The sequence below is a fragment of the Phragmites australis genome, chromosome 6, assembly GCF_958298935.1.
Source record: "Phragmites australis chromosome 6, lpPhrAust1.1, whole genome shotgun sequence".
In the NCBI taxonomy this organism is placed as follows: Eukaryota; Viridiplantae; Streptophyta; class Magnoliopsida; order Poales; family Poaceae; genus Phragmites; species Phragmites australis.
Genome location: NC_084926.1, coordinates 14,067,809 through 14,095,808, shown reverse-complemented (window position 1 = coordinate 14,095,808; position 28,000 = coordinate 14,067,809). Strand labels below are relative to the sequence as shown.

General features: G+C 40.7%; 2 protein-coding genes and 1 pseudogene across 3 annotated transcripts; 2 read left to right on the top strand and 1 right to left on the bottom strand.

The window, feature by feature from the left end:
• Positions 1–184: 184 nt before the first annotated feature.
• LOC133922981 (uncharacterized) lies at positions 185–8,632 on the top strand (annotated as a pseudogene).
• Positions 8,633–17,230: 8,598 nt separating this feature from the next.
• Positions 17,231–22,433, top strand: LOC133921807 (uncharacterized). Of its 2 annotated transcripts, none has more exons than XM_062366844.1 (13): positions 17,231–17,406; positions 17,506–17,866; positions 18,564–18,750; positions 18,856–19,090; positions 19,160–19,228; positions 19,326–19,427; positions 19,595–19,635; positions 19,853–19,986; positions 20,060–20,123; positions 20,259–20,355; positions 20,437–20,549; positions 21,061–21,086; positions 22,108–22,433. In XM_062366844.1, exons 1-13 carry the CDS (start codon positions 17,373–17,375, stop codon positions 22,208–22,210), a joined length of 1,566 nt encoding a protein of 521 aa, XP_062222828.1. In that variant the 5' UTR covers positions 17,231–17,372; the 3' UTR covers positions 22,211–22,433. The 2 variants fall into 2 exon arrangements, with proteins under 2 accessions (XP_062222828.1, XP_062222827.1); XM_062366843.1 differs by having other exon boundaries at positions 17,232–17,406; positions 20,431–20,549.
• A 269-nt stretch (positions 22,434–22,702) lies between these two features.
• Positions 22,703–27,102, bottom strand: LOC133921808 (uncharacterized). The gene is made up of 4 exons (XM_062366845.1): positions 26,890–27,102; positions 24,827–25,099; positions 23,624–23,860; positions 22,703–23,304 (listed from the first exon to the last, which is right to left on the bottom strand). The coding sequence occupies exons 1-4, from the start codon at positions 27,085–27,087 to the stop codon at positions 23,029–23,031; spliced, it is 984 nt and encodes a 327-aa protein (XP_062222829.1). The 5' UTR covers positions 27,088–27,102; the 3' UTR covers positions 22,703–23,028.
• Positions 27,103–28,000: the final 898 nt, after the last annotated feature.

The window sequence follows — 28,000 nt, the reverse complement described above, 5'->3', positions numbered from 1 at the left end:
CTTCTGGTGCTATACGTGCACTGGACAAGATGCCACATAACATGACAGCCACGATATGCGCCCTCGTTAGCATGCCCAACGTGCCGACCGCCGAGCCGCGGTGCACCACCCAGGCTCACCAGCCACAGTTGCCTATGCACTACACCTACACTCTCGTATGGGTCCAAAAGCTGCTCGCGCTGCGATGATTGGTGGCTTCGGTCTTAACTGGCAAGTAACGCAAGTTTTGTATTTTGGGGTTTCTGGATGATCTAAAGTTAGAAAAAATAAACTAGAGATTCACTCTCTCTTAATTAAGTTTAAAAAATAAACTAAATAATCTCTATTACTTAAAAAACAATACATAGTGGTTATTGAAGCCTTCCCGCACCCCTGTGTTCTACCCTCCTCCCGATGTCGACATGTGGGACCAACCCCATGTTTCGCCGTTGTGCTCCCGACTCACGCGCACCTTGCCCACCCGCTCCTCGTGCCACCCCAACCCACACAGCGGTGAGAGAATTGCTATTTGGTCACGGTTACGAGTTGGCTTTGCTATAGGTGCTATCCCCAAGATGCAACTAGCTATTTTACCATTATGAACATAGATCATTGCTATTTTGCCATTACGTACTCTTTGAGGTCATTTTCTTTTCTTTTTTCTCTCACAGCCACATGAATGGATAGAACTACCCTTCAAGGATCGATTGAATCGTTTTGAAACCAATGTTCTCCTCCTGCACTCGCTTCTCTCTCTCTCTCTCTCTCTCCCCCCCCCCCTCTCCCTCTCCTGGCAGAAGCAAGGTAGGGACAGTGAGCCCAGCCAGGGGAAGAGGGCTCAACACCAGTAGGCACAGGATGGGGTGGGCCACGCTCGCTCGCCTCTGTCCCCCCCCCCTTCCGCGTCCTATTTGTGTTCCCCGACCCTAGCAACGCCACAAAACCTCCAATGGCCATGCGTAGGACGGTGACGACCTGGACGCCCAAGGTAAGATGCATTTGATTGCAATTTTGAGTTGTAGTTTCCATTTGGGTGGATAGGTTTATTGAATTTTGGATATTGTTCAAACCCTAGGTGACATATGTATTTGCAATGTTATTTAATTTTGCACTTGATTTGACGAGAATCGAACACTAGATAAGCAGCCCCTAACTCATTTTTCCTTTGACACTCGATTAGGTTTGATATGGAGTGTGAGCTTAGTTTAGCAGTGATAGAACCTGCTAGGGATGTTGAAGATGATTGTGGAGTGGATAGCCACTGGTTGCGTTGGTTGATTGGGATTCCCTACAGATCCATGAAACAATGGATGAGGAAGGAAGAATAGAAGTTGCTTGCGAAGAACAATTGTATGTGCTTTTGGGTCGAGGGATGAGGATGAGAGGGTAGAAAAGGCTAAAGACGCTGCTGCTAAAGCAAGGGTTGATAAAAACAAGTGCTGCTAGAGTCATGGATGATACTGAAGGTGCAACTATTCTTGTCGATGATTTTATTTTAGAGGAGAGGGTGATTGTGTATGATAAATATAACCCCTTCATGATTTAGGCACCACATACGCATGCATGGAGGAGTTTAGGTTGGCTATGAAATAATTTGCCATAAATAAGGAATTTGAATTGGGCATTGAGAAAACTGACCCAACTAGATACATAGGGTATTGTAAGGGTGAAGAATGCCCTTGGAGCATTGTTGGGCATAGACAGACTAATTTGAAGACTATTATGGTACTTACTTGTAAACTAACCTTTACATTAGTTTGCATCGTGTTGTAATATTTGACTTACACATTATTTTTCATTGTTTTTGTAGGTCACAGTGTTGAATGACACACAAACCTGCACATCCAGCAGCAGGAGAAAGACCACTACACCTTCTAGTAAGTGGGTTGCTTCCAAGATTGTTCCTATCCTTAGGAAGACTCCTCATATGGGGGCTAAAGAGTTGCAGACCAAGTTGCAGGATTATCACAAATGCACAATATCATATGACACAGTCTGGAAGGGAAAAGAAAAGGCTTTGCAAGAGTTGTATGGTTGCTGGGAAGAGAGTTTTTAAATGCTGTATAATTGGAAGGCAGAGGTCTTAAAAAGGTCACTAGGTAGTGTTATTGAGATTGACACTAAGGTTGTTAGTGGTAGGGTTTATTTCCACATGTTTTTTTTTTTGCACTTAGTCCTTGCATTGAGGGTTTTCTATCAAGATGTAGGCCATACCTTGGTATAGACTCCACTGCACTAAATGGTAGATGAAATGGTCATTTAGCTTCAACATGTAGTATAAATGGTCACAACTAGATGTATCCAGTTGCATTTGGATTTATACACTCTGAAACAGAAGATAATTGGACTTGGTTTATGAGTCAAGTGCATAAGGCTATAGAGATCTGCCTTTACTTGCTATTTGTACAAATGCTTGCAAAGGGTTAGAAAATGCAGTGAAACATGTTTTCCCGAATGTTGAACAAAGGGAATGCTTTAGGCATTTGATGCAAATCTTTATCAAGAGATTTAGTGGTGAAACTTGTTCACATATGTGGCCTATAGCTAGGGCATACAAGCAAGAAGTGTTTCAGCAGTACATGTCCACTGCTTTGTCAGGTTGTATTGATGTGTTTGAATGACTAAACAAGTGACATTCATTAAAGTGGATGAGGTGTGCCTTCAACCCTGACATCAAGTGTGATTATGTCACAAACAATGTAGCTGAGAATTTCAATAATTGGATTAGAGACATAAAATACTTGCCTGCTGCTGAGCTTGTTGATAAATTGAGGGAGATGATTATGGTTCTATTCCATAAGAGGAGAATGATTGGAGAAAGGCTCTATGGGAGGATACTACCAGCAGTCTTACAAGTCTTGAAGGCAATGACTAGAGGGCTAAGTTGTAAAAGGTGACAATTATACTATAGAGGTGTGGGACAATAGTAACAGTCATGCTAGACATGTGGTTAAGGTATATTTGCATGAGTGTTCATATCTTGAGTGGCAGCACACTGGTAAGCCTTGTCAGCATGCTTTGTCTTTGATAACAGCACAACAAATTAGGAATGTGAAGATGGAGGATTTTGTTCATGAGTACTACTCCGTGGAGAAGTTCAAGAATGCATATAAGAGAGTAGTAGAGCCACTTCCTGACAAGTCACAATAGCCAAATGTTGACTTGTCATTTGAGGTGGGTGCATCACTTGCTAAAAGTATCGTTGGAAGGCAAAGGAAAAGAAGGATCAAAAGTAGCCTTGAAGGTAGTGGTGGTGCATCTGGTGCAAAGTCTAATGGAAAAGAGGATGATAAAGGTAAGAAAATTATTAGAGACAAAATCAAGTTTCCCAATTGTGGAACAATTGGACATAGAAAAAGTAGCTACAAATGCCCACTTAATGGAACAAAGAAAAGGCAAGTGTTGATCATGTTTTCCTTCCCGTGCTTATTTCATCACTTCATAATTTAATTTTATTGTTTTCACCTTGCAGAAAGAGAAAGCCAAGGAAATACTACCAAAGGCTATAATACTAAAGTCTCAACACCAAATAGGCCAATCAACACTAGAAAAATAATATTGCAGGAGAGTCCTGGGATAGTGACAAGAAGGTTACCAAATACTTGTGCTCAACACGTATACATTTTTTGTTACCTAAACAACTTGAAATAACATGTCACATATGTGTAGGCTCCTAGCTATATTGGTGGCTCGCGGCTTGGCGGTGGAGATGGATCTCTGAAGGTCTTGCCAGCAATGACAGGTGGATCTAAAAAGGTCTTGGCGATGGTGGTGGTGGCTTGCGGCCAGGCTTCAACACCAACATGCAGGTTAAATGTTTAGCCGTCTCCCACTCGATATATCTCGTGTGAGAAGGATTCATGATTTGTGAAGAATATTTGTTTTTTTAGATGGGCCACGTAAAATCCTTGCTACCATGTTTCCAAGATACAGTAATCAAGATCAAATTAGATGTTCAGGCATGTCTGTGTGACTAGCGATTACAGCCTCATAGGTATCTACACACTTCTTTTTAGGGCTGACAATGGGTCAGGTCGGGTCCGGGTTGAGCAAAACATGCCCAACCCGAAACCCGCCAGCCATAACCTTACCCGAACTCGAGTGCCTAAATGGGATAAAATGAAAACCCAAACCCAAACCCGTCGGGCGTCCATCGTGTTTTGGGCGCCCATCAGGCGAGGGATAGTAGGAAGGGGGCACAACGGGGCCGAGTGGCACAGGGTGGCGGCAAAGCCGGTGTGGTCGCGAGGCGGGGCGGCGTCGGGGCGGGATAGGCGGTAGGCTGGGGCAGGGTGGCGTCGGGGAGGGGGTGGAGCGGTGATAGCGGGACGGCTTGGCCGAGTGACGCTAGGTAGGCGACAGGTTAGGGCGGGGTGGCGCCGAGGAGGGGGCGGGGCAACGGCAGAGCGACGATGGGGGGTAGGTGTGGTTGGGCGGCGCCGAGGAGGGGGCATGCGGCAAGATGGGTCGGTGCGGCGCTAGGGAGGGGCAGGGCAAAGATAGAGCGGCAGTTGCGGGCCAGTGTGGCTGGGTGGCACCAGGGAGGGGGCTGGCCGGGGAGGGGAGGGGGCCGTTGCGCCGTGGAAGGGGTAGGCCGGGGAGGGGAGGGGGCCGTCGCGCCGTGGAAGGGGTAGGCCGGGGCGGGGCATCGCTGGGGAGGGAGTGGGGCAGTGCCGAGAGAGAGAGAGAGAGAGAGAGAGAGAGAGAGAGAGAGAGGGAGAGAGAGAGAGAGAGAGAGATGGCATGTTGGGCTGCGACGAATGGACGCACCAGCTGGTGAGAGAGGGAGGATAGATGGGCTGAATGGATTGGATGAGCCGATCAAAAGTAAAAGTTAAATAACCTGTACAAAATTTCATAGGTACCTAATCCGATCCACAGGCGAATTCAGAAACCCGAACCTGACCCGACCCATTTCGAGTACCCGACCCACTAGACCCGTGGACAAAAATTTGAACCCGAACCTAGACCCGTCGGGCACAGAACCCACGGGTAGCTACGTTCACGGGTCCAATTGCCTGCCCTACTTCCTCTTATACCACTTTGGTGTTTGTTTGTTGTTTGAGCATCTCTGTTACTCCGTTAGGGGATTTAGCATTTATCACTAAATATTTTTTGTGTCCTTTTGGTTAATTAATCATGAGTAAGTAGCGGAGACAAATTTCTAAGGGATCTAATCTAATTTTGGAAACACAATTAAGCAATTATGTATACTAATCGTACAACTTATATTGCCTATAACCATGTAAGTAGCTAAATTATGGGTTGGTCCAATTGGATAATGTTTAAAAATGAACATTATTTTTGTGAAGCAAAACAAATAGATTCATGGTGATGGTGAATTTGTATATTCTTTGAACCAAATTATTTCTGTTAAACTGCTACAAGGTGCAAAGGTCTTATTTCTGAATTTGATTAGCAGGGGACCGTACAGTGGAAATTTTCATTCTAAATGTTAAATTCCTATCTGATGGACTCCTGCAGTATGGCTGCACATTGCAAACCACCTTGACGATGTTCATGATAGAGGTAATCCTCGTGATGATGTCCTATGAACCTTTTGACAGCACTACTCTTCTCTCTATCAGGTACATTTTAAATCCATGACCGTTTCATTTCATATCCTACATTTCTGTAGTGTTTCACAGAAGGAAGGTGCTGAGTTTGTACTCTTCCTCTCGCTGCAGGGGATACTGGAGATGAGCTGTAAGGTATTGCGGGACACAAATTTTAGCAGGGTGGAGGTTAGGCTCATAGATAATTAACTTAGGTTATACCATAAAGTGCAGATCTCAGGTTTGAGCTACAACACGTTACTTCCTTTATCATTATTCCCATTGTTCTAGAAAATTTGTTTAAGATTCACAAGATTAGTTTCTACCACTTAAAATTAGTACAACTCAAGAGGAAATTATGCCTTTGCTTGTGTAAAGATGGTTATTTTGGTGAAAAGAAGAGTAGGTACATTAATTTATATCTAATTGATATAAGTTCCTCTTGACAAGAATACGAATGTTGCAGCCTTTCCTCAAATTCTGGAATACGTGCTTTTCAAAAAGGACTCTAGAACTTCATGAAATAAGTGAACTACATTGCTTAAGTAACATGAATTTTTATCTGAATTATGTGTTCTATATTTCTCTTGGATTTTGATGTTTCTAAGTTTTTCCTTATTTTATCTCTTCTATATTATTACTTAAAAAAAATACATAGTGGTTCCTGATACCTTTCCGCACCCTTGGCATTCTGCCACCTCCCGATGCTAACATGTGGGACCACCCCATGTTTCACCCGTCGTCCACATTCTTCCCTCGCTCTGGACCTTGCCCACTCGCTCCCCGCGTCGTCCCAGCCCACACATCAGCCCTACTATGCCTACCCCGCCGCCTCCTAGGCCCCCGGCCATCGCCTCCCCCGATGCTCGTCTTCGTTCCAACCCCTTGCTCCCCTGTCCTCCTCCGCCTTCGCCACCTGCGCTCGCGCCACGCCCCTGCATCCGATGCTGCTCCACTCGGACCCTCCCGCTCCAACTCCTCATGCTCCCCGAGGGCCTCGCCTTCCTTCTCTACCTGTCCTCTCCCACCACCCGTGTTGCCGACCTTCGCGTTGCAGACTTTCGCGTCAACTCGTCGCTGCTCGCCATGCTTGACTTTGGCCTTGTGCTCTGCCTCCACGTCCGGAACCCTGGCCTCATCCTCCCGCTCCGCTACCGCGCGGTCTCCATTGCGGTCTCCTACCACGGCCGCCTGCTCGGGCTTGCCAAAGCGCGCCCCAGGTCCAGGAAGCTCGTGGCCAAGGATGTGGCGTACGCAGACACCGAGGTGTGGGTGGACACCGGGAGGGTGTTTGGATCTTGGTACTCTTGCTATGCTAACAAATTCCACTCTGTTCAACTCAAGGTTTTATTTCATGTATATTTCAGTAATTAAACTATGAGAAATTTGTTCTGATTACGATCAGCTTTAACTATATAAAATCTTATTAGTTAAAATAGAAGAAAATTACCCACTGTGTGCTGTTGGAGCCTTACTCTGTTTGTTGCACCAACTAAACTGATGACTAAATCATGTGTCACCAACGTACCTTTTCCTTTGTTTGGAAGTGATCCAGATAATATATATTTCCATTTCTTCATACCCGAAGGAGGCAACGGTGAATTGCCCTACCACAAGCTAAAAGTTACTTTGTACTACCTGATTCAAATCTCATTATTACTAGGTGAGCCAAAAAAAAAACTATTATTACTAGGTGAGCCAAAAAAAACTAGCATGTCCCTTGTCTTTTTGTCATTGTGTCCAAAATAGTATCCTCTACGATCAGAAGCAAATCAAGAATAAGCTAAATGTTGCTACTCCAGAAGGAAACTTCCTTTGGTCATTCCTCAAGGAATTGTCACCCATCTTATCGCAACAACTCAATTCTCCAAAAAGAGATATGTTTATACCTCTGCAGACTTCATCATAAAGGTGTTGGACATCCACTTGATCTATTTACTCAAACCCATCTCTGAACTCTTTGAAAATAAAAAAAGAATAATTGAACTGGTAAAGATACACAAAAAGATTTTCGCAAAGAGTTTTACTTATCGGGTGGGCACAACATTGCATGAAACTAACCTTATGGGCTCCATTCTGGTCGTTCTAACAAAGTACCTATGGTGCAGGGGACTTGTACTTAATTCTTCTTGCCGCACTATGTTGTGATTTTTTATGTGCGCAAGGCTGCAGATATGAATAGTAATTCCAATGGACCGGCAAGTAATTTGATGAAGGTGGTGGCTCCTCTTTAGCAGCAGAGGAAGGTGGTTTCACATGTGGTCAAACCCACAGTTGGACGAACAAGAGGAGATGACCTCTCCACTGACCAAGGCTTCCTGCCTTCTGTAGCAACCTCGACCTACTTGCTTCCAACTAGAGATCACTCACCTCCCATCTCCGATAGATGCTGCTGCTTCTTATGGTAGGTAAATATGGAAATTCAAATATTCAATCTGTGTCGTGCGAAAGGGCACCTATAACTTTAAATGTGCACATAGAAGCCCCATATGTTAAATCTAGATTTTGCTAATAGCATGTTACGTTCTGATTTATTCACTGAATCTTCTACTTTGTGCTAACTGCTCTTATATTGTGTGAGTCTTGAATGGGCATATGCAGAATTTCAAAATGCTATGAACTATGAATTTTGTCCTTTTTTCCGACCTTTTGGCACATCGGTGCTCTGCAATTTGCTTTTAGTTTTCAGCTTTAAATTTTGAACACTAGCATGTGATCTTGTTTTGACAAATAGTAATATTCAAATATCAGCTCAAACAATTGAAATTGCTGTGTAGGCCCCCATGGAAGTGAGAGGTAGAAAAGAAATGCGGATATAACATTTCATTCTCATGTAGATATGGAAAGCAACAAGATGTCTGATGACATTCCCTTGCCGATGTTGTCTGAAATGGAAGAAGCGGTAAATCTTCAAATATATATTCAGAACACATTATTTAGCCATTGTGAACATAGTAGAATCTAGATTTAACCATTGTCACTAATACTTGTTATTTCAGATGAATTGCAAGTCTAAAGAGAATGAGATGGAAGATATTGAGGAGGCAGCACCTGATATTGACATCTGTGATTCAGTAAACTCTCTTGAGGTGTTATAGGAATGGAGCATGGACAAGCAGCAGGGTGTCAAGGAATACCTTCATCTTGTACAAGAAGACAGAATTACGATGTCTTGATCTATTGTAGTATCGTTGATTTTGTTTTATCTAGGTACACGTGGATAAGTTATAAATGATGTGTGGTGTCATTTTTTGCATGTATTATATTGCTTAAATCGTGTCTATAACCTGTATAGTTTTAGTTGGAGTCTCTTTACAAATATTTTGGTAATCATCTTATGGAACAACTAAGAAGCTATATACAAAAGAACTGCCAATAGTACATGTCTTTATTTTGTAGTTACTAGCATTATGGTATATTGTCTTTGTATAGTCACTTTAACTTTTCTGTGTTTTGCATAAGTACAACAATCATATTTAGGTTACTCGATATAGTTTATATTTTTTTTAAGTTACTTGATAATGTTTGTATTTTTTTTATCTGCACCTTGGGCGTTCTTGATGGTCAATGAAACACTGTGCGAGGAACGGTGATGTCCTAAGATGGAGTAAATTAGGACACTTAAAAACTAATAGCTCTAAAAACTTCACAAGATAAACATATCTCAATTCTATCTAAATGCGCACAAGATTTATCTAATGTGTCTACTCTACCATTCAAGAGGATTGCAACATACTATAACAAGGTAAATTGCAAGTATGTAAATGCGAAAACATAAATAAGGTAGAGAGACAAACTCGGAACAAGATATTTTTATCCCGTGGGTATTGGTGGCACACAAGTCACCCCTAGTCCATGTTGGAGCTTCATAAAGGATATGCTTCCGGTCGTCAAGTTTCTTCCGGTCACGACTCTTGAGATACCAAGTCACTAAAACAAGGACTCAAGCACGATGAGCCACCAAGGCAATGTCTTACCACTAACCTCTCTTCTGGTCATTTGTACGTCGTCTTCACTTCGGAGCTTTAGTCACAAAGACAAGGGAACACCGGATGATCTAGTGTAGACAAATGGTATAAGCACCAAAACATTTAGTGTGTACAACCTCAGAAACTAGCTGTTAGGTCCCCACTCAAACCTCTATGAACACAGACTATCAGGTGTAACATTCAAACCATCACCGGACTATCCGGTTAATTATCTTGAGCCAACTGAGCCAATCTTCTTCTATGTGCAAAAAGCTACAACGTTCACAATCTTCATCACCAGACCTTCCAGTGTGTACAACACCATCTCTCAGGATTTTTCACACACATTGTTAAATGCTTCGGTGTAAACCTCCAGTGTACATAGCATTGATCACTGAACCATCTAGTGCCTTGATCTCCACTCTTCAATTATGATCATCAGTGTAAGCCTCCGGTGTACTGTCTTTTCATCACTGAACCTTTCTATGTATTGATCTTAAGTCTTCGACAGTTGCAAATCTTCTGTTAAATGCTCCGGTGTACATTGATTCTGATCACCAGTCCTTTCGGTGAGTTCATTCTCATTTCAGCTTAGTTTTCCATCCTTTAGGAAAATTCTCCGGTGTGTACACTTGGGGTATCACCGAACTATCCGGTGTAGTCATTTTCCATGGGACTTCTTCAATTCAATCAAACTTTGTCCCGATTTCGGTGGCTTCTTGATGTATAGCATCTATGAGACCTACTAACATATATTCTTAATAAACATGTTAGTCCAAATGACTATGTTGTCATTAATCACCAAAATCATAATCATGGTATAATATATCAATTTTTGCTATAATCTCTCCCTTTTTGGTGATTGATGATAGCATAACCAAAACTAGTGGCAAATAATAAATGATACAAATTGTAGAGAGTATAAATCATTACCACATTGCTTGGATACATGTTCTTACCACTTAGTCTCCCTTTTGTTGTGGCTCATTATTTCTCTATTGCCATTATCTTCCTTGATTGACCAATGCATGAGCTTCTACATTGCATGTTTTTTATACCAAATATAGATGAGCCCCAATTTGTCAACCTTGCCATCTTGCTTGTTCTCCACTTAATATGTCTCTTGCTTTGGTCGTCAAACTTCTCCTCTTGTGTCAATAATCTAAAAAAAAGGCTACAAACACATATTGAACTCGAAGAAAAGCGTTAGAGCACATGGGACAGAGCTTCATAAACAATGATCTATATGAAATGATACAAATTTAATATATATAACAATTGTAAGAATATGAGTCATTGATATCAATTGAAAAATATAAACAAGGATCATAATTCATGAAACTCACATGATATAATCTGAAACTCCCATATATGTGTGCATACATATAATGAGACTCACTTATGAATACCATTTGTAAAAATATAGCAATATATGCACAACTAAATAGTAGAGAATAAAAGTTTAAGCTATATCATACATGAAGGTAGCTTAAATGAACAAATTGATTGATAATGATATCAATTTAGGCTTTTAAGCATTGCATACTTCCAACTTGTTGATAGCTTTATTAGACTACAAAAGATATATCTAGCAACACATGTTAGTCTCAAAATCAATTACTTAAAGGATATGCTCCTGCTAAACATGTGCATACAAGTGTTGAATACTTGTGAGATTTATGCACTTGTTATTGATCACAATGGAGATGGTACCATATAGATTGATCAATGACATAAAAGAAATAAATTATAAAACTAGTGCCATGTAAAGAACCTACAACTAATAAATCATGTAGATTTCTCATAACAAAGAGAGAAAAACAAACAACCTACTATATGAAAAACCTACACTAGGCATTGCAATAAATTGAATTGAGAGCATGCAATCCTAGACAAGGTAAGTGAATTCATCAATTTTGGAGGATTTAGCGTCTAGTACATTTGCCTTGTTTACCTTTGGATGGAATTTGGGTATATGCATTATCTTCATCAATGCGCCAAATCTTGTGCACTTAGCTTCTTTGCTTGAACCTCCACTTCATCTTGTGAGCCAAGTCTGAAAACCCACGAGCTGACTTATCGACTTCAAGTCTTCTTTGGAACCCAAACCGATTGGGGTCCCTTCATATTGGTGATGATTTCCTTAGGCACCTAAATATTTGGCTCCACCCCAGGTCATTTCTCCTAATCATATGTGCAACCATCTTGTCATTGTCCTTCTTCTTGAGCTTGTAGTGGTTGCTCTTGGTCTTAGTCTTGTAGTTTGGCTTGGTGTAAATGTTAAAAGTTTTTTTTGGAGAGGTTCATGATCTTTCCTTTCTCCTTGGTTTGCTTCTTAACTTTCTTGCATTGGAAAGACTTGCGGTCTTTCTTGATGGCACTTGAAGCATGTCATGGTGGATCTCTCCGTAAGCTTCTTCACCATACTATCATGGTTATCTTGAGGAGGTTGGACATATCATTTGTCCTTTAATCTTGCCAAGTACTTTTTGAGCTTCTCCACTTCTTGCTTGATCTCATTATTATCTTATGCAATGAATTCATTAGATGGCTCTACAACAATATTCTCAATACATGTCTCATTATAAAAGGGTGAGCTAGATAAATCAATTAAATCCTCATAAGAAGTGAAAGCATCTACCTTAGACTTGAAATTAAAGAGTGAGGTAGATTGTTTCAAAGGGATCTTAGTTTGAGATTCAATGTACTCAAATTTATTCTTAAACTCTTCATACTCCTTGTTTAGTAATTTGAATTTGCTCAATAATTGTTTATAGTTGAAAACAAAGGTAGCATGAATGTCATTAAGGACATTGAATTTCTTTAGTTCCTTAGATTATTTCTTTAAGGTCCTTTGTTGATCATTTATCAAATCAAAAAGTTCTTCATAGGAGGGTGAATTCTCATCGGATTTATTATCACTTACATCGTTTTTCATACGTTTAGTCAGAAGGCACTTGTGTAATAACTTGCGCAATGACGACTTGCATGATGATGACCTTGAGAAAGAGCTTCTCTTGGAGGAGTAGATGGTGAGGCTCTCATCGCTTGAGCTTGAATCTTCATCTTCACTCACATATCTTCTTATGCTTGTGAATGCTTTGCTTCCTCCTCTTGTCTCCCTCTTGATCTTTTTTTCTTTCTTGATATGATCAATTATTTTGACTAAGTCTTGAATAGAGATTGGATGATCAACCTTGGTATTTATTTCTCTTCATGTTTTACTCCAATTTTAAGAAGAGCTTGACCATCTTAGGATCTATTTTTTCATCATTTAATGTGCTTTGATCATCCTCTTCATAGCTCTCATCATCTTGATCACTATCATCTTCGCTTGAACTTGACTCTTGCTTTTGTCTCATCATCTTCGCTTTCATATGTGAGAATTGAGCTTTCTTTCTTGTGAGATCAAAGTTCTTGGCGCCGGATGAGGTATAAGCTTCAACCACCATGTTCATAGTCATCTCATGGGCGGTGATCTTACCGAGAACTTAGCTTGGAGTTATCTTGCTCATGCCGTGGTTGTTGTAGATGATGAAGACAATTAGCTTGTACTTTAGAAAAAAGAAGAAGCTTGAAGTATTATTCTCACCACTTGATCATCTCCAATTTGGATTAAACCTAGCTCATTAATCTCATTGACAAGAATATTCAAATGAGAATACATATCATTATTATTTTCATACGTTAGTTGTTTGATGTCATTGAGCTTAGTAACAAGCACATGATATTTCTTATTGCGCAAATCTTTTATGCCTTCATATATTTCAATGAGACTATTCCAAATATTATGTGCATTAGTGAGAGAATAAATACGATTAAATGCATCAACGTATAAAGATGATAAAATAATACTCTTTGCCAATACATCTAATTATCTTTCTTTGTTTGTGAGACGTTGCCTCATCCCTTCCTTGGTGATTCTTCAAATATTTAAACCTTTAGCTTGCAAGTAACAAGTCATTAGAATTTTCTATCGAGGGAAATTCGTGTCGTCGAAATATGGAGCGCTATGGGTATTCATCCCAACCTCGGGCGTTACAACTCTAGGATATTAAGCCTATCAAGAGCATGCGGCTCTGATACTAATTGTGAGGAACGGTGATGTTCTAAGAGGGAGTGAATTAGGACACTTAAAAACTAATAGCTCCAAAAACTTTACAAGATAAACATATCTCAATTTCTATCTAAATGTGCTCCAGATTTATCTAATGTGTCTACTATACCGCTCAAGAGGATTGCAACTTACTCTAGCAAAGTAAATTACAAGTATGTAAATACGGAAACATAAGTAAGGTAGAGAAATAAACTCGACGCAAGTGATATTTATCTCGTGGTATCAGTGGCACACAAGCCACCCCTAGTCCACGTTAGAGCTCTACAAAGAATATGTTTCTGGTCGCCAAGTCTCTTCCGGTCATGGCTGTTGAGATACCAAGTCACTAAGACAAGGCCTCAAGCATGATGAGCCACCAAGACAAGGTCTCACCACTAACCTCTCTTCCAGTCACTTGTATGTCGTCTTCATTTCGAAGCTTTAGTCACAAAGACAAGAACCTCTGCGTCCTCACACAATCTTTTTGTTTCCGCTCCACACTAAGTCAAAGGGTCAACAATTTACCGGTTAGTCACCAAGACTCCAAGGTGTCAGTGTACCTCTTGGTATACTGTTAGATCACTCCTTGATCCACTGTTTAGATTGCAACACCTAACAACACTTCTCTCTAGGCATAATAGCACTAATTACTCCCTCTAATGGTGTGCTAATTGCCTTAGATGATCACGTTTAACACTTTGATGGTTTGAATATATTCTCAATCGTATATGGGATTTTCTGTACCCTAACACATTCAAATGGCCGAATGGGTGGGTATTTATCATCTCAAACTCGCCAACTAGTCGTTGCTCCAACTACTTAACTTTACTGTAAATACCGGATGGTCCGGTGTAGATAGTGGTACAAGCACCAGAATATCTAGTGTGTACAACCTCATAAACTTGCTGTTAGATCCCCATTCAAACCTCTGTGAACACTGGACGATCCGGTGTAACCTTCAAACCATCACCAGACTATCCGGTACCTTATCTTGAGCCAACCGTGCCAATCTTCTTCTATGTGCAAAAAAGCTCTGGTGTTCACAATCTTCATCGCCAGACCTTCCGGTGTGTACAACTCTATCTTCTCATGATTTTTCACACGCTTTGTTAAATTCTCCGATGTAAGCCTCCGGTGTACACAACATTGATCACCGAACCATCCAATACCTTGATCTTCACTCTTCAATTCTGATCATCGGTGTAAGCCTCCAGTGTACTGTTTTTTCATCACCGGACCTTCCGGTGTATTAATCTTCAGTCTTCGACAGTTGCAAAACTTTTGTTAAATGCTCTGGTGTACATTAATTCTGATCACCATACCTTCCGATAAATTCAATCTCATTTTAGCTCAGTTTTCTATCCTTCTGGAAAATGTTCCAGTGTGTACACTTGTGGTATCACCAACTATCCGGTGTAGTCATTTTTCCTGGGACTTCTCTAATTCAATCAAAATTTATCCTGATTTCGATGGCTTCTTGATGTATTGCATCCATGAGACCTACTAACCTATATTCTTGACAAACACGTTAGTCCCAATGACTATGCTAATATTAATCACTAAAATCACAATCATGACCTAATATAGCTATTTTTGCTACGTATTGTATGGTTATGGTTATTTACATCATAATTTTCCTCTTTGTTTCATGTTATCGCTGTCCAACGAAAATAGAGCAAGTAGATGAGGTCATATTTTCCTTCTTGCTTTATATTGTTGCAACACGTTGAAATAAACATACCATATCATGATAATTAAACAAATATTTTAAAACCGTTACAACGAACAACATAATCCTAATAACTTAAAACTACACATTAAATATCCATTTACATCCCTACCAACTTGGCAGTTCGTACGCCCATGGACGGGCGAGTCCCCTTCTCCCCCGCTACAGCGTATTGATGGGCAGAGGTTGACACGGAGATGGGTGAAGGAGGGATAGGTTTGCTGTGCTGCTACAAGTTGCTAGTGCTAACGATCGATGCTTAGACCATCCATAATTATATTTCCTTCATTTCGTTCTCTTCCTGATTCCCCTCCATGTTCTCATTCCTTTAAGTTTCTCTCGTCTTCAACAGTTTCTCTTCGAAAAGATTCGTGAAGGGAAAGAAGAAAGAATTCCGTTCTAGAGGGAATAATCTTAAAAATTCTTTCGTGACGAAAATCATGAAGAGAAACCATTAAAATAATGAGGAAAATGAAAATCTGAAAGGATTCTCATTCGTGAAGAAAATCCCATAGATGCCCTTATCCGGGCACCATGTTGGGCTGTGACCTGGCGTCTTGGATTGGATACGAGCCATGAAAAAGTGTACGCCTTTGGTTGCTGGATTCAGTCTTTCGGCTAAATATATTTGACGCATTTGATGTGGAGATGGAATGTTGGCTGCCGACTTGCCTTTTCCTCCTCCATCCCCTTTTTCGTGTTCCCAAAAGGGTTACCGATCGAGGAATGGATAGGGAAGAAAAGCATGACAACTGGTTTTCAGAGGTTGTTTGGCTTCATCATTTTCAGAGGTTGTTTGGCTTCATCATTTTTTATAAATATGAACATATGTGTGGAGTTTGAAACTTGAACCCAGTGAATAGGTTTCACTATAAAGATCCTAATCAACCAAGTTATACTTAGTTCACAAATATTTAGATATAGGTTAGCGACAAATTTCTTTCTGAACGATTTGCTTGGTTAGTGGCATATTTCTTTGAGTTTTTTTTAAAGAACAGGAGGGACTCGCCCCTATTGGTTATAATAAATTAAGAAAAACGAAAGAATGTATAAACACAAACAGAAGAAAGGGGATAAGGGAAAAAAAAGCAAAAGAAAAGATCACAAATATTCTAGACATTCCAAGATACTCGAGAAATAGGTCTTCTTTACCCGATGAACTAGCATGGTAAAGATATTTCTTTGAGCTTTGAGATACCCATTGAAGTATACCCCTTTCGTTTTCTAAATAGCTCAAGATCTCAATTGAATTGGTTGGTGCATATAGTTCAATAGTACTCACGCGCATTATGACTACCAAATCAGATTGCCACACAAAAGGAACAGAAGAAAGGATAGTACCGAATTGTTCTGGTAACCTAGCGAGCCCATGTGGCCCGTCTGAATCTTTAGAGTTGATGAGTGTGACCGATGAGGCTCTATAGTTTTCTTAGTTACTTAACTAGTTAGCTCAGAGTTTGGGCCACCAGGAATACGGTGTCATTGAACTTCTGCTCTACTCGCTTACAGCAACAATGCTGCTGCTGCCATAGGTACACGCCACGCAGCCCACCATACCAATCTTACATCGCACGAACTGAATGGAATGCGGCTCTCAATTGTACAGTGCCGATCGACCACCGTTCCGATACCCAACTACACCGCCTAGCTATGCCTAGCTTCGCCGGCGCCGGCGTCGGCACGTCGGCGCCGTTGCCCTGGGCCAGCTGCAGGTCTGCTGCACCGGCACCGCGCACAGGCTGAGCAGATTTTACTTTCGCTTGCTAGGTGCAACAGACCCAAGGGGTTCGGCTCCGTGAAGGACTGGGCTGCCAGAATGGGCTTGGGACGTTTGGACCCACGCTGTTGAAGCCAAGCCCAAACAGGAGAGCACGATGATGGCCCGCCCCACCTGTCAGTCGCAGTGATAGAGCCCTGGCTGCCATACACAGCACGCGCATCCGCTCGGCACCGTCCCCAACCCCTCCGTCCCACGCCGCCGCCGCCGCCGCTGCTGTGCCCGCGATCTCGCCGGCGGCTGCCGAGGAGTCGTCGCTTGCTCGGCCATGGCGTCGCCGACTCCTGCCCTCGGGATCCTAGGTACCCTCCCTCAGCCTTCCTCTCTCTCTCGTCTCTGCGTTTTCCCCGTATTCTCTCGCGTTGTCCACCGCCCCATCTGACGGAATGCGCCAACCGCAGTGCGCGAGCCTGACGGATTCACGGTGTGGTCCGGCCCGCCCTACCCGCCGGGCTCCACCAACCCGCCGCAGAGGCTCCCCAAGACAGCGTGCAGCGCCACCTCCTTCTCCGCCGACGGCGCCCGCCTTCTGGCCACGGTGGCGTCGGCCTCGGCCACCGTCTACGACTGTCTCACGCTCTCCGTCGTCAGGTTCTTTGAGCTCCCGGGCCTCCTCGCCGCCGCGCTGTCGCCCACGGGGGCGTACCTGCAGACCTTCCAGAAGTCGTCTTCGCCGCAGGAGAAGAATGTCACGGTCTGGCACGTCGACACCGCCACCGCTCTCTACCAGCACTACCAGAAGAGCATGGCCAAGGCCACCTGGTTTGTGTTACTTGAACTCTGGTGATCCTGATAAAATTATGCTGCTTGAACTTTGATGCTTGATTATGCCTGTAGAGCCATGCTAAATAAATACATTATAAAATTAAAGTAAATTATACCTGTAGGGATGTTAATGTGTTCCTAGCTGTTTAATAGCATGTAGCGTCAATGCGTCATATCGCTCCTTATTTAGCAGGTGAACACTTTGTGGGAAGGAATGATAGGCGTTTGTTTGTTAAGTACACCCAGTACATTTTCTCTCGCAATACTTTGTTAGTGGCAATCATTGATGTGATATGGTAGCTGTATTTGAATTCTCTGGTTCTATATACATCATTAACCTAATGTTCCTATCGAGCTCGATGGTGCTTCTTACGGGAGACCGGTAAAAGAAACATAATATTGTCACTCGACTAAAGAGATATCTCCTAACACCTAATCCTTAGTGATTTCATTGTCTACTGATTGTTGATTATGCTTTTTTTATCCTGGTTCCTGTATTTGAGATGCTAATGTTACTTTAGCTTTTGTTCTATATGGACTCTTCATTAACTGCACACGTCGTATTAAAAAAAAATAGGTGAAGCAGTCTGGCCGAACTTGAATCTTTAAATTCGATTTAAACTCAATTTGAGATGGGTAAGCATGAGGTTCATTTCAGTTCTTATGGCACATGACATGTTGGTTGAACTCGCAGGCCAATGGTTCAGTTTTCTGCGGATGAGTCAGTTGCTTGCCGGATGATGCCTAATGAGATGCAATTCTTTGATCCAAAAGATTTCACTAAAGGGATTTTGTCTAGGATAAGAATGCCTGGCATAGCTGCGATGCAGCTAGCAACTGCACCAGGATCTCATGTTGCTGGATTCGTCCCAGAGGCAAAGGTCTGATTTGTCACATTTTTATTTAGCTAATTAGATTGTGTTTCCACAAACTAATTTCACGAGCTTAGTGATCTTTCTCACTTTTTTTCCTTTGGTTTCAAGTAGGGTGTTCCAGCTAGTGTTCAGATATTTTCTTGCAACAAGGATGCACAAAATCAAGCTGTTGCTCGCAGGAGCTTTTTTCGCTGTTCCACTGTTCAATTACACTGGAACAAGGGGTCTACTGGGCTTCTTGTTCTTGCTCAAGCTGATGTGGACAAAACCAACCAGAGTTACTATGGTGAAACCAAGTTGAACTACTTGACAACTGACAGGGCCTTCGAAGGGATTGTTCCTCTTAGTAAGTTCTTTGGTTTTGACTAATTTGTTCCTTTAATTTCTGGTCGCTGACCCTATCATGAATTGGCAGAAAAGGATGGGCCGGTGCATGATGTGCAGTGGTCCTCCTCAGGCTCTGAATTTGCTGTGGTTTACGGATGTATCCTTACATTTTTTCACATGCAATGCAATATTTCGGGTCTTTAATGTTTTATGTTTCCTTCGTCCTTTTTAAGTGCTCCTTAACTTTATCTTAGTTATGCCTGCGAGGGCAACAATATTCAACAAAAAATGCAACCCTCTTCTTGAGCTTGGTGAAGGTCCTTACAATACGATAAGATGGAACCCCAAAGGACGATGTATCCTCTAGAATAATTTTACCACTCAGTCTTGCTATGTGGACTGGTTTGAATGGATGTGGGCATATATAGTCTTATTTATAAAAGTTGGGTCATTTGGATAAGCTATATATATTTTACAAAACCTCACGTATTACCAATATCCTTGACCTCATTTTCTCCACCAGTTATTGTGTTAGCAGGATTTGGTAATTTGCCTGGTGATATGGTATATTTCTACACAAACCATTTTCTTTAGCAATATCCTTCACCCTGAGAATCGATAGATTTACTGAATGAGCGAATGTTACCCTTTTCATCTGCTTAACTTGTAGTTTAGTAGATAAATACCTAAACAAAATACAAAAAGAACAAAAACACGCCATATTATTTTTAAGCTATCTACAGATAGTTGCATTGTAGCTTATGGGGTATTTTCTGCCCAGGCGTTCTGGGATTATTCAGAAAAGAAATTGGTAGCGAAAACAAAGGCGGAATGTTCTGTCACAAGTGAATGGTCCCCTGATGGTCGTCATTTTATGACAGCTACAACAGCTCCAAGGCTCCAAATAGACAATGGGTATATTTACTTAATCTCTGGCATATTAACGGAAATAGTTCGACATCCTTACAGAACGAAATTCCTGTTGCAGGATAAAAATATTCGACCACAATGGATCTCTGCAGTTTAAGAAGATGTTTGAAAAGCTGTATCAGGTATCTCCTGAGCATAATCATCTTGTTGTCATTCTTTATCCTATTTTGGTCGTAAACTGTAGTAAAATGTTGATAATCAGTAATAAATCTGCTTCCTCACTCTACATTCATGATTATTGTTTTTGCATCACTCAGGCTGATTGGAAGCCTGAAGCAGCTGAAAGATTTGGTGACATTGCTGACCTCGCAACATCTTTGAGTAGCTTAAAGATTGAAGAAACAAAGAAACAAGGTTCTGATATTCTCTTAGATTCCATGTCAGTATGTTCTGATCAATTTGATATCTGCTCTTTACTTCTTTCTATAGTTTCAGCACAAGGTTCCAAATCGGCACAAACATCAAGCAAGGCCCCTGCAAATACAGCACCAAAATCTACAGCATACCGTCCTCCTCATGCAAAGGGTTCCGCAGAAGTTCAGGACAAGGTATATGTATATGAGAGAAATAAATTATAGCTATGTCAAGTGTGTTGGGTTTGTTATCACAAAACTTGTGGACCAGTTCTTGTTTGCACCACTGAGGTTACCAGATCCTTGGTCATTTTGTTCACTTGCTCTTTATACATAAGTAGGGTGTAAACTGCTATCAAGCGGACTACCATGGTTTCATTTAAGAATTGGATTATGTCTGTCTTGTGGGAATGAAATGATTTGGTCTGTTATCATTCAATTCCTCGTCGCCACAGTGCCAAAAGAAATACTAAGGAATGGGTCTCATACTAGTAAGTCATGCTATGGCCTCATGATGGGTATCCATGCAAAAACTTTCAACTAGTTGCCACTGATAATTGTATTATTTGTAGGTTAAGTTCAGCTAATTATCTTGTCTCCATGTTGCACCACTTGCAATACTATTGTTCCTAGTTCAAGCCGTTGAAAAAAATTCTAACTATTTGACATTATAAATAGACTTATCATGTTTGTTGGTTCATTACAGCTTTTTGGTGGACTTGCTCCTACAGGGTCAGTTTCTTTCTCCTGTTCTGATGGCATATTTTTTTAGCTCTGCAAATAGGGGCAATTCTTTTTAGCTCTGCAAATAGGGGCAATTCCTTAATTGCCATCGAAAATTTTGCCTCTTCCCTCTATACCATTGAAAATCTCGAAGTTCCATCTTTGCCATCGGTTTGATCTTTCTTCCGGCAGAACTGCTGTCTAAAATCACTGTTATCGGTACTGTTCACAAACACGGTGGTTCTTAGCTTTTCTAAAAACCAGTGGTATTCTGCTTTTCCAAAAATCCTAAATTTTTTTTACATGTTCCGTAATCCATATGCAATCATTGGATTTACCTAAAAAATATGTGTAAGATTTAAACTATTTTTTTTTCAAATAAGGCTACTTTTATAACTTGTAACAATTGTTAGGACTTTAAATAAAATCTTAAAAATCTAGGAAAATTCAATAATATTCTTCTTATGTGATAGATTAATTTTTAAAATTATTTTCAGCTCTAGATTATATGTTGAAAAAGTGAGTTTTCTTGTAATGCTTTATTTATATGCATTTTTATAATTGCATATAAATGAAGCATTATAAATAAACTCACTTTTTTCACCATATAATCTATGGTTAAAAATAATTTAGAAATTAGTTCATCACATAAGAAGAATATTAGTGATTTTTTCCAGATTTTTGGGATTTTATTTGAGATCCTAACAATTATTTGAAGTTATAACGATAGGCTTATTTGGAGAATTTTAGTTTACATCATACACAGGCTTTTGGTGAATCCAATTAAAATAGGTTACATATGGATTATGAAACATGTAAAAAAGTTAAGACCACAACCTCTGTAAACAGTACCCATGAACAGTCCAGACGGCAGTTCTGTTGAAGGCTCACAGAGTGGCAAGGAAGTAAGGAAAGAAAGATAAAATTGATGGCAAAGAAGGAACTTCAAAAATTTTAATGGCCTAAAGGGAATAGGCAAAAATTTTGATGGCAAATAAGAAATTACCCACTGACCGTGACAATGGAACAGGGGGGAGATGAGCAAAAATGCATTGAGAAACAAGAAGCGCAGAGAGAAACAGAAGGAGAAAAAGGCTGCTGAAGCGTCAGGCTCTCCTGCTGATGAAAGTTGATCCACTGGTTCTGTTTCATCACTTTCAACCACTGAGCAGGACTAGTGACAAATATTTTATTTTATTACGGTGAAATGGCTATTTGTCCTGTGCTTGTACTCTCGTTTACGCTGTCTACGAAACTAAACATAGTTTGGTGCAAACGATCGGGAATTTTGATAGTTCCGTACTGAGACAATTGTATAACATCGAAGAAAACAGAAAAGTGGGATTGTTTCATTTACTTTCTTTTGTTCGGTGGATGCAATGATTGGAAGAGCATAATTTGTAATTATTGCATTGGAAATGTCGGTATTCAAAGCATAATAGTTTCATAGACCATGCTGTATGAAAAATTTGCAAAAAAGGAATATCCTGGGATACTTGTTTTGGGACATGGTAGTATTGCAACATTAAATAGAAAATATGACAAAGGCGAGCACCTTACTAGCCAGCCGAGGCTTGCAACAAGAGAGACTGCAGTCTTCAACGAAAATGTGAATGAAAAGCGAGTAAAGACTAATGTCCATCAAATTCCCATGCAAAGGCTTACATTTTAGCTACATACACATGAACATTACAGTTTTGATCGATCAGACGCAAAACAAAGCACCAGGTATCACCAACGCCTGATTGGCAGTTTAAGGTCTCAAATACGCGGTCTCAACAACTACAAAATTGCCAAGAATTCACTCACTTCCTTGATACTTAACAAACCAGAGACAACATAAGCGTCAAAGAACCAAAAAAATCCACTGCTCCAGGCGACAGAGGCCATCTAGTATTCCCACATCCCTATTCTGCAAATTCTGCAAGGTGTCAAAAAAGGATGCTGGAAACTAAGACTCCTGGGCATGTGGGCGCCAATTTCCCCTGCAAAGTTCCTCCATAAGATGAACAAACTTTTGCGGCTGTTGCCACCATGTAGGTTTTGATGCAACTGGTCTCTCATACCGATCTTCTTCTGAGCTTTCCTTTTGCATGAAGCTCTGAGAGAAGGTGCGCCATTTTTGCATTGAGCGCTTCAGTCGGGCAGTCCTCTTACCGGTGACAAGATATCTGGTGTAGTCCCTAGCAAGACGGTACAGCTCCTCCCCTCTGATTATATGGATGTACTGCACCATTAGACAAAAGCACAATGATTTACATGAAGCCATGTATGGTTAATGCTTATGGTCATGATAAGAACAAACGAATAGATTCAATTTTTTGAGACCCTTAATACATTCAAATTTTCTAAGACCTGTGTATGCATAAAATTGTAACTAATTCATGCCAGAAATGGGGGCTATAACTATTTTGTACTAAAATGTTCCACACGTACAAGCAAGAAAGCCTATGGGTCCTAGTAATAATCAATATCATTCCAACAGTCCATGATGTCAATAAGTTTTCCAGTAAAAGCAGAATAAGCAAGAAAAGGCAAATAATTACCATAAGTATGAAAGCAACAGTGGCTAAGATAACTTGGACTATTTCATCCAATGTTTCGTTGAACGATTCATCTTCTGGGCCACCAGAACCACCATTGCCTCCACCACGATTTCTATTCCCTCCGTCTCCACCAGACCCTTGTTCCCTAAGCTTAGCTATCTGTTCTTTCAGCAAGTCTTGTATGGGCCGCGGCTTTTTTGCATCAGCCATAGCTTTCTTCAAAGATTCCATTAAAGGCTGCAACAATGTAAAATACAAGTTCACCAACCCATTAGGAAAAGTGTGTACTGCTAATAGAAAAGAAATGTATGTAAATGCTTGTTTCTGGACCAGAAATCAGTGCTTTATCCTATTCCGTATTTGTTTGGATCCTTGACCAAGCCAGCTATGTCCTGATATCTATCCTAGACTGTGTTTCAATTCGACAATATTCCATTAAAAGATAGGAAATTGAATGGCCCAACTTATGTTTTAGTATTGTAATACAAAAAAAAATGCAATTTCCAGATTCTCCAACAGCATGGCTCCATAGGATAATGATATATGACTGGATCACATGAACTCCACCAATTAAGCCTATCAAGTGATTGAGCAGCAACATCCAATATTGGTATTGACACATAGCAGGACTAAGAAAACAGAACTTTAACAAATGTGATGTGAGAATCCAGCAGATTACAACTTACCAAAAAAAAAAACCTTATCTAGCTAAAGGAGTATGGCAAAAATATGATGTGAGATGAGAACAAGTTTGTTTCGATCCACCATATATATCATACAACAGTTCAATTTGTTTAATATCTAAGTGAACAGTATGATGCAGACAAATATAGTTATTATAGAGCAGCACGTAGTCCAGTCAATCTTGGCAAATGCTTTCCTTAATTCATCTATGCCTAAGTGAAGTAATGTCACTAGTAAATTATGAGGCCATTCACGTCCATCTAAAGCAAACAGCTGCTTCAACACAGAACACTCAATTCATACCATCCATACCAAATATTGGTCTTGGACAAAGTCTGGGCATGATTAAAATTTTGGTAGTTTTCATGGGCAGAAAAGCCACTGAAACATCGCTATCATGTGCTACATAAACAGCACAGCCCTAAAATCATGTCGAGAAGGAGAAACAGCTACATATTTTTGCATGATAACTTGATAAGCAATATCAAGCATGAAAGGGAGGCCACAGAAGCTAATTACATCATCAGCACTGTCAGGATTTCCCCTTTCGCTTGAGGCGCAAATGGGAGAAAGCCTTTTGTGGCTAGCAGCAACGAGAATTAGTCTTGGGTACACTTTCTGTTGCAGCTTGTGAAATCCGAGAGCATGCGAACGCAAAGGATACTGACTAGTGCTCCCAAGACCTGCTATAGGCCTGTTCACAATGAGCCCACCATGAGGCTTGCACATCGTAGCTTGGAAGTAGTTCATTCTTTCCTGCTTCTTGAATAGTGAAATCAACCAGAGCCAAACCTGCAGATTCACAACAAGTGTAAGAACTTCTCAAATTAGGCAAAAAAAAAAGTCAATCTAATGCATATTTTTGCAACCTAATTATGTCAAATACACCATGGGGGCATAATGAGATTTTAGTAAGGTCCCAACCGGTTTGTCAAGATTAAGACCATTTTCCTTTTTTTTTCAAAGAGTTCAAGCAATTATTCTCTCTTTCGGGGATATAATTAAAAACATGGATGACCCTATTTGGTTTTTTATCTCCTTCGAGACAAAAAAATCATTCGTGCATTGCAAAATAGAAACTCCCAGCATCTGTCAGTGAGCAACCATTAGCCAGATAAAATGTAATGTATCCAGCCTTGGAAGAAACCATGTGAATTTCCATCCTTGATGTTCATGTGCGACCACTACCACACATTGCATGAGGGAACCCTGTATCTGTATGATAACCAGGGTAACATACACACAAGACAGTATCTTGACATCCTTGTCTACCACTCAATCCATGGCTGAAGATAGTGTACCCCAATCTCGACACGATCAAACTACATTATACTTCAAGGAAATTCATACAGCTAATGTAAATAAGAAATAATAAAATTTAACACCGGAAATGGCAGCATCACGAGTGAATTAGGGCTAGTTGCCAAAGGAACATTGTTACACTAGTATGGAAAACAATAAATCCCACCATCTCACACTCCAAACAGGAGCGAATACCGCTCGAAAATCGAGAAAACCGGTAAAGTTCGGATAAATTTTGCTAAAAAATTGGATTTCAGTTTGAATTTTTTGGAACTTGGCCGGTTTACTGAACAGTTTCTCAATATGAGCCGGAGCAAATCAACCGAAAACCTCAAATACCGAGTGGTTTTCGTCGGTTTTGTGAACCCTGGTAGAAAGCAGGCATAAGACAACCTGCTAAGGAGACACGGGTGAACTTAGCAGGGGGACAAGGGTTTGTTGAACCCCCAATACTTTTGGAAAATAAACTACATCTGCCTTGGTTCCAAGTCGTACAGCATAAACTGAGATTAATCTTGCAAGCACATAGGATATTTTCGGTTCATGCCCTAGCTAGACCTACAAAAATTTGGTCACACCCTAAAAAATTGGCCACAATTTGAACTACCATCAAGGCACGTCCAAGCAAATTATTGACGGCCCATTCATTCCTTGCCAATCTGTTCGCATATTTAAGGGCAAGCCAACAACCCCTCTTCAATCTCTAATGTCAGTTTGATTAACGGTTGAGAACCATTTAACTAAACTTTCACACGCATACGTAGAGTACATCAATTCAACTTTCTTAGGCTTGTCTATGGAATGCTTCCTCCTAATGTCACAAAGCTCGCCTCCACCTTATCATGAATCACAAATATGCCATAGTTACCAACAGAATTCAAACATAACGAATACCGATAGGCTACCACATTAAGGAGAAGGGAAAGTTCTCTCATTCGCGGAACCTATTAGGCCTCAAACCAAAAACAAGATAATCAGTTTTCGCCACAACTTTTACTCCATGGTCGAAATCCAATCCCATCCTTTGCCTCAATTTTGGTCATGCCCGAATTTTGGTAGGGCTACCTGGGCAACCAACCAAACGAACCAGAAGAACCTAATCGAACCCAACAGGATCATGAGTGATGGTCAGAGAAAACCACTAGTAACCTATGGAGAGAAAAAAAGATTTCGAATTGATTGCACGCAAGTATCTCCTAGAACAAAACTCGCTGTTTGCCGCCCCTCCCCCCTCACCCAAAAAAAACAATCCATGGAAGAAGCGAGTTAGGGCTCCTTACCAGCAAAGGAAACCAATCAAAGCCCAAACGGATCCCTACCCCGCGCCAATCCGGGAGGCGGGGGGCGAAGACGAGGATGACGATGAAAGGGTTCTTCCAGGTGACTCGATTCCTGGCGTCCTCCGGTAGGATTAGGCTGACGTACGGCTGCAGGGTATGGAGTGACATAGGCCTTGTGCCGGTCAATAGGCGGCCCATGCTGCCGCTGTTTCCGGGCTATTTTGCTTAGTGGGCTTCACGAATCAGCCAACATGATAAAGTAGCCCTCTCAGACTGAAAATCTAGAGAAATCAGAAACGAAATCAAATGCTCCCTCCGTCGTAAATATATGTCATTTTAAAGAAAATATGATCTCTAATACATAATTTTAATTATTTTTTAATTAAAATATATTAATAAAATCTATTGAATTTATAATATTACAAAAATATTTTTTAAATAAATACACATATGATTTTAAGGTCTTTAAATTCAATATTTTGAATGTTATTATTAAGTAAGTTTTAAAAGTTTAACTAAATATTTTTTAAATGATATGTATTTATAATCGAAGGTAGCAGCGAGCTAGCACGGAGCAGAAATCTAACGGCTGGTGTTTGGTTGGGTCTCCTTTTGTCAACCACCGTCGGTTTGGCTTTGACTCGGTGACGGGCTGGCAGATGGTGAGAGATGGTCGCACTCGAACACATTTTTGTTCGTCGCATGGAAAGAAACAGCTGCCGATCTAGCTAGTATTTGATTGATTTCTTTCGACGGATCTAATCTACAGCTGACCTCTCATGTTAGTTTGCATGGAGTACTACTCTGCAGGCGTTTTTGTCAAAGCGATCCCTTGGATTGTATTTTTTACTCACTAGAAATTAAATCTTATATTTATTTTTTATCTTATTAAAATAGATTTTTATGATAGGTGTCGTGTCTATCAACAATGATACGATTATAATAACTTTATCAATCTTTAAGTTTTATATCTCTGATCTTTTAATAAGCATCGTATAAATGGCTATATGTGATGATATGAGTGGATAAGTTTCTAGAAGTTGTACTGATATTTTTTTTTAAAAGTCACCTGAACAGACATCGGTTGTCTCACGCACGGATGAGAAATCGT